General features: G+C 45.1%; 1 protein-coding gene across 2 annotated transcripts; it reads left to right on the top strand.

The window, feature by feature from the left end:
• Nucleotides 1-2,203: 2,203 nt before the first annotated feature.
• psmc4 (proteasome 26S subunit, ATPase 4) lies at nucleotides 2,204-6,371 on the top strand. 2 transcript variants are annotated; one of them, XM_058083686.1, is made up of 10 exons: nucleotides 2,204-2,342; nucleotides 2,952-3,050; nucleotides 3,627-3,813; nucleotides 4,036-4,292; nucleotides 4,384-4,477; nucleotides 4,712-4,879; nucleotides 4,968-5,044; nucleotides 5,141-5,309; nucleotides 5,434-5,489; nucleotides 6,017-6,371. In XM_058083686.1, the coding sequence occupies exons 1-10, from the start codon at nucleotides 2,310-2,312 to the stop codon at nucleotides 6,128-6,130; spliced, it is 1,254 nt and encodes a 417-aa protein (XP_057939669.1). In that variant the 5' UTR covers nucleotides 2,204-2,309; the 3' UTR covers nucleotides 6,131-6,371. The 2 variants fall into 2 exon arrangements, with proteins under 2 accessions (XP_057939669.1, XP_057939671.1); XM_058083688.1 differs by lacking the exon at nucleotides 2,204-2,342 and adding an exon at nucleotides 2,455-2,657.
• The last annotated feature ends 135 nt before the right edge of the window (nucleotides 6,372-6,506 follow it).

The raw sequence follows: 6,506 nt of genomic DNA, 5'->3' as shown, positions 1-6,506 counted from the left end.
TTCCCATCTTGGAACGTTCGTGCCGAGTAAGGAGCACAAATGCCCCGCAGCTGAAAATGTAGAGGATAAATCCACCAGTGGAGGCTGCATCAAATAAAAACTACACGGGGGTCCCGGCCAGACCTCCTCCTGCTGCCCACCAGCAGCTTTCAGGGTTTTTCATCTTTTTATGGCCACAAACTGCATCCATGCTATGTCCCCTCCCTGGGGGGGGGGGGGGGGGGGGCCTGGGTTAGCAGCCTTCATGCTAACACGGCAGTCTAAGGAGGAGCCGAGGAACACCTCAAGCATCCAAAGAGGTTTGCAGTGAAGGTGAGCAGAAGGTAAGAGATGACCTTCTTCCTTTTCTGGAGGACCTGCTCTAGCTGGCTCCCACGTGGACGTGTGTGGGCTTGGATTGGATGCAGACCAAGACACATCTTCACCAGGGCATAGCAGAACAGTCACGTCAGGGTTTTCCAAACTTCCCATCTGGAAGACACCTGGATGCCGCTTGAGACGGGACTGACTCATCACTTCCAGCAACGTCGGACAGGAGCATCATTTGGGTCCAAAAGCCGGCCTGTGCTCCAGGACCAAGACCAAGACATTTTCTGTCCTCGCGCCCCCGCTGGAAAGGGTTTGGCCTGCTAACCTGCTGCCATGCTAGCACGCTAACGGGATTAGCCTGTGTTTGTTTGCCTCTCAAATCAAGAAAGAAATATTGTTGGTGGTGACAAAGTAGCTTTGGAGGAATCCTGGTTCATCAGTTCATCTGCCAAAGAATCCCAACGTTTGTTTTCACTGCTTCTGGGATTTACTGGAAGCTTCTGGAAATTCCGTAAGAAATTCTTAGGGAGAACACAAGCCCCACACGCTAAAATACCAAACCTACGCTTCTCATCCAGCAGAGGAAAAAATTAAGAACCGAATGGGAAAATATTTGGCTAAGAAGGGAGGCGTTAGCAGTGGAATGGAGGTCAGAGTGCATGCTAATGCTAATGCTAACCTTGGAAATAAGGAAGTACATGTTCTCCATACTAAATCACCTATACATACTATATTTAAATTTCTCTATATTTAAATATGGCAGCATAATGCAAACTTTGTGTGTGTGTGTGTGTGTGCATGTGTGTGTGTGTGTGTGTGTGTGTGTGTGTGTGTGTGTGTGTGTGGTTTCCAGATGTGTTGGTAGGTGAGGGCATGTGAGTCATTGTGGCGATGGTCATACCTGAACGCCACCAGACATGTCTGTATATACTCCTGTGTGTGTGTGGGGGGGGGGGGGGTGTCTTCCATGACTCCGCCCTCCTTTACAGCCCAAACAAGAAGAACACCTGCAAGAATTATTTTTATACGCACCTTTTTTACCGCTGACTCATGCTAACCTCAACAATCACATGACCTCACGCTGCCATCTTCATCAGCATCAGCTTCATCATCATCATCCTCCTCCTGTATTTCTGGAACACACACACTTCCGTTCCTATGACTGACTCTTCATTAGCTCAGTACAGGAAATCATCCATCTTTACGCAGGCTACCAAAAACGCTATTAGAAGGTACCAACCACATGGTAGTAGTGAAGTAGTGTAACATGTAGTGTAATATCCATCCAAGTAGTGTAACATGACAGGAAATGCGGTAGAAAAGGAGCAAGTGGTATAAATGAGCTTAAAATGGTGTCAAATATTAATACTGACTTGACTTTTACAGTCAATGAGTTGTTGTCTACAGAAGACAATGGCGCCCTCTGATGGAGAGAGAAAGAAGCACAGTCATGGCCGTAGTAAAGTAGTACAAGCTCAGTTTGAGTTTTTGTATAGAAGTACAGTAATTGGTGTTGGCTGGTAAAATAATAATAATAATAATAATAATAATGATAATAATAATAATAATTCATAAAATTTAATAAATTCATAACAACATCCATTTTTATTCTTCCACTACATTGTCCTCCTGCTTTTTTCCACCATTAATTATACAGGATTGTGTTTTCCCGCGCTCTGATGGCACCCTTCTGTAACGTCACCCCCCGCCGCTGCATCACGTGACTGTGGTGTGCGCGAGACCGGAAGAAAAACAAGAAAATGAGGATCGCACTAACTGAAATGAAAGAAGAAAGGAAATGAAAGCAAACGACATTTTCCCCGTTTTGGAAATCGTGGCTTTTTTCATGAGTAAAACTAGAACACTTGAAAAAAGTAAAACAAGAATCTTACTGAAACAGAAATGTTTCCATCTTCGCAACATCGCGAAGAATTAACTACATTACCCATAGAGCCATACGGCGGCGTAGTACGTCACTCCGCTCACAAGCAAAATCCAACATGGAGGACGTCGTAGCTGTGGAAAAGAGTCCGGTAAATATTCGCCTCTTTGTGTTTCTTGTGTTCTACCCCTTTGTCAGTGCTTTCGTGACAGGGTTATACACAATCCAGCGTTTATTGTTGGACCCCCTTTGTGTTTTTAAAGCGTGTGTCGGCAGCTCCCGGTAGCTTTGTCAACAATGGAAACGTAAACCTGCCAATTCATTCTGCTGTTCTACATTGCCTGTCATGCTAGTTAGCCGCTAGCATTAGCATTGACGCTTCTGGTGGAGAATAAATCGGTACATTTAAGCAAGCACCGGACTCACGATTTGACATTAGTCGAGTCGAAAGTGTATTTGGTGTTTGGTAAGTGTGAATCAGACATTTTGTCGACTTTTGACGTTGTCAAACGTAGCTAGCTGTGAAGGAGCTACATGGCTAACTAAGCTAGTGTCTTTGCTGTTGCTAATTCAACGAATTCCAAATGTAAAGAATATTGTTATCGGCGGACAAATATAATGCATTCTTATCCATGTTCTGCCTCCTTGTAATAAGTAATAACAAACCGAAATTGGTTGAACAGTGTGTGTTGTGAGATCAAAAATAACATTCTACAATGTTTTATTTGTTTATTTGTTCTATTGTTTTTGTTGCACACAGGACGAGATGCCGGCGGTTTTGAACTCCAGACCTCAGACAGGTCTGTCCTTCTTGGCACCAGAACCAGAAGACCTTGAGGATCTGTACAGCAGGTACAAGGTCAGACCTCGTTTGCTCTACTTCCACAATACTTTAAGCCTTAAAAAAAAAAGTAAATCTGCTTCGAGGTACTCCCTCACTTTCAAGCCGATGCCGTCAGGACGTTTACAGTTTGCGTTCTCTTATTCACTAGCATTTTCACAGTCCTTACGTTGATAGTGTTACTAATGATAAACAATAGTTCCACGTTTCGATTTGTCTTATGATTCTTTGTATTATTATTTCATACTTTGGGTATTATATGTTGTGGGAAAGTTGTACTATTATGGGAAGAAAGTCAAAATACTATGGGAGTAATGTTGAAATATTATGAAAAGAAAATTGACAGATTGTTTAAGAAGTCCGTTGAAATATTGAGGGGAAAAAAGCAGCAAAAATAGTAAACCAGCAAGCAGATGTTGGTACAAATAAGAGGCAGTTTTTTTCTGGATGACATTTAAAAATGTGAATATATATAACTTGTTAACATATTTACAGAATATCACAGCGGGCCTCGCGTCCTTTCATTTTAACAGTGTGTGATAAAGATGTTGCTTTTAAGATTAGTGCCAAGTTCCTTTTACCGTGTGTGGGCAGAAGCTGCAGCAGGAGCTGGAGTTTCTGGAGGTGCAGGAGGAATACATTAAGGACGAGCAGAAGAACCTGAAGAAGGAGTTCCTCCACGCGCAGGAGGAAGTGAAGAGGATTCAGAGCATCCCTCTCGTCATTGGCCAGTTCCTGGAAGCCGTGGACCAGAACACGGCCATTGTTGGCTCCACTACTGGTACGGTTTGACAGTAGGAGTTGTTTTCTCCTGTTGTGTTGTAAACTGGCTAAAAAGGTGACTGAAATAGCAAACGTTCTGTATTTATAAATTCTTCATGATGTCGGGTATCTTTTAGTGAAACCGTTAGATGCCAACAGCGTGGCTGCGTTTAAATAATTCAGACCAGAGGACGTGTTTTAATGAGTTACTTCTGCTCGGCTGCCCTCACCCGCGTCTCAGGGTCCAACTACTACGTGCGCATCCTGAGCACCATCGACCGGGAGCTGCTCAAGCCCAACGCCTCGGTGGCCCTGCACAAGCACAGCAATGCCCTGGTGGACGTGCTGCCCCCCGAAGCCGACAGCAGCATCATGATGTTGACGTCGGATCAAAAACCCGATGTGATGTACGCCGACATCGGAGGCATGGACATTCAGAAGCAGGAAGTCAGGGAAGCCGTGGAGCTTCCACTCACACATTTTGAGCTCTACAAGCAGGTGCCATGTCAGAAAATGTGACCTTTCAACAAGCCTTGACCGTAGATGTCCTCGCTGGAGCGATGAATGATTCGCTTTCTCTCTCACGCAGATTGGCATTGACCCGCCCAGGGGAGTCCTCATGTATGGGCCCCCAGGTTGTGGGAAGACCATGTTGGCCAAGGCTGTGGCTCACCACACCACAGGTATGAACCTGCACACCTGATGGCATCGTCAGCGCAGTCCCTCCACCTCTAATCATACTGTATATACATCCATACATCTGTACGTACATCCCACACACATCCAGGCATGCTCTACATCCATACATTCATCCATCCATCCATGCATTTATGGATATAGCCATCCATCCATCCCTACGTAAAAAGCACTTTGGGATATGGGTGGGAACCCAATGTGATTTTTGTCCTCGTCACCAGCGGCGTTCATCCGCGTGGTGGGTTCTGAGTTTGTGCAGAAGTACCTGGGCGAAGGCCCTCGCATGGTGCGTGACGTGTTCCGCCTGGCCAAGGAAAACGCCCCCGCCATCATCTTCATCGACGAGATCGACGCCATCGCCACAAAACGCTTCGATGCGCAGACCGGAGGTACGCTACACGACGCACTGCTTTAGCGTGGTCTCACCTCCCCTGTGCGGCAAAACGTCAACCTTCCCACCTTATCGGTTCTCCGCAGCCGACAGAGAAGTGCAGAGAATATTGCTGGAGCTGCTCAATCAGATGGACGGTTTCGACCAGAACGTCAATGTCAAGGTGAGCCAAGTCCGCCACGCTGTCCGAGGAAGAAGCTTTTAGCTGATTCCCCCGCGGCTGCACCATCTCACTCTGATTCCAATTCACCACCTCCAGGTGATCATGGCCACCAACAGAGCAGACACGCTGGACCCGGCCCTGTTACGTCCTGGCCGTCTGGACCGGAAGATCGAATTCCCGCTGCCCGATCGCAGGCAGAAACGTCTCATTTTCTCCACCATCACCAGCAAAATGAACCTCTCCGAGGAGGTGGACCTGGAGGACTGTATCCTTGTTTGGCCACCCATGATACATATTTATTTCCACCCAGTGCTCGTCTATCAGGCTTTAGGAGGAGATTGATTGATTGATGGATTGATTGATGGATTGCAGCCTTAACCGTGGCGCAGATGTGGCCCGACCAGACAAGATCTCTGGAGCTGATATCAACTCCATCTGCCAGGAGGTGGGTGGGCAACAAAACATCACACAAAAACGGCAGAAATGGAAAAATAAGCAGTAAATCATTAGAATAAAGAAAAGAGATGAATATAATATTATGAGGAAAAATCTAGTTCAAATATTTAAATTATATATTATATATAATATTTAAAGAAAAAACATGTTTGATATAAAAGTTGTAACTATGAGAAAGAAAATTATATAGCTGTCAGAAGTATTTTTGCAAAGTAAAGCTTTGAGAATAAAGTCATAATTAGGAGAAGAACATTTCCAAGGGCAAAGTTGGAATAGTTGGAACAATAAGGGGGGTTTACAATAAGCAAAGAAATATTTACCAAAATTATTTACAAAGAATTTTGAAATATTTAATTTTTTAAACAAAAATGTGTGCAAAAAAGGATGTACCAAAGTAGATATATATAACTTGTGAGCATCTGTCCAAAATATGAAAGTGCCCCCCACTGGAAACGGTGTGGACGATATCACACTGTGAGCGATATCATAAAGTGTTGTTTTGTTTCCCGGCGTCAGGCGGGAATGCTGGCTGTGCGGGAGAACCGCTACATCGTCCTGGCCAAAGACTTTGAGAAGGCCTACAAGACCGTCATCAAGAAGGACGAGCAGGAGCACGAGTTCTACAAATAGACGTCACGGAAGAAAGCAGAGGGGATGGAATTAGGACCGAGCCAACTGGTTGTCTCGGACTAAAAGGCAAGGCCTAAGTTTGTATTTAGCCTCACGTGTCCCGAAAGTCATCCGGAGTGTTTTTGTACAGCCACGGTAACGACACCGACGAATCAGGCCACACCTCCAGTGGGGGTTGCATGGAATAAGTACTGGGTATATGATGTGACCTGCAAATCCATTAAAAGTCTTTTTCATTCAATGTGGATCAGGGTTCTTGGACTTCAATTGAATGACTAAGTTGCTTACTGTGTATCGGGAGGGTGTCCACCCCCCCTACCAGTATCTACCAGTGGCAAATTGCTGCTTTGGAAATGTAGCTTTATCTAAAAACAAT

Source organism: Doryrhamphus excisus, chromosome 10 (assembly GCF_030265055.1).
Source record: "Doryrhamphus excisus isolate RoL2022-K1 chromosome 10, RoL_Dexc_1.0, whole genome shotgun sequence".
NCBI lineage: Eukaryota > Metazoa > Chordata > Actinopteri > Syngnathiformes > Syngnathidae > Doryrhamphus > Doryrhamphus excisus.
Note: the sequence above shows the minus strand (reverse complement) of the source record. Positions and strands in the feature narration are given on the sequence as shown.

What these genes read in the sequence shown, in the direction of transcription:
- psmc4 (XM_058083686.1), top strand. Translation starts at nt 2,310, where the DNA reads ATGGAGGACGTCGTAGCTGTGGAAAAGAGTCCG. An exon ending in TAGCTGTGGAAAAGAGTCCG is followed by an intron (nt 2,343 to 2,951) that starts GTAAATATTCGC and finishes TGTTGCACACAG; the next exon opens with GACGAGATGCCGGCGGTTTT. An exon ending in ATTTTGAGCTCTACAAGCAG is followed by an intron (nt 4,293 to 4,383) that starts GTGCCATGTCAG and finishes TCTCTCACGCAG; the next exon opens with ATTGGCATTGACCCGCCCAG.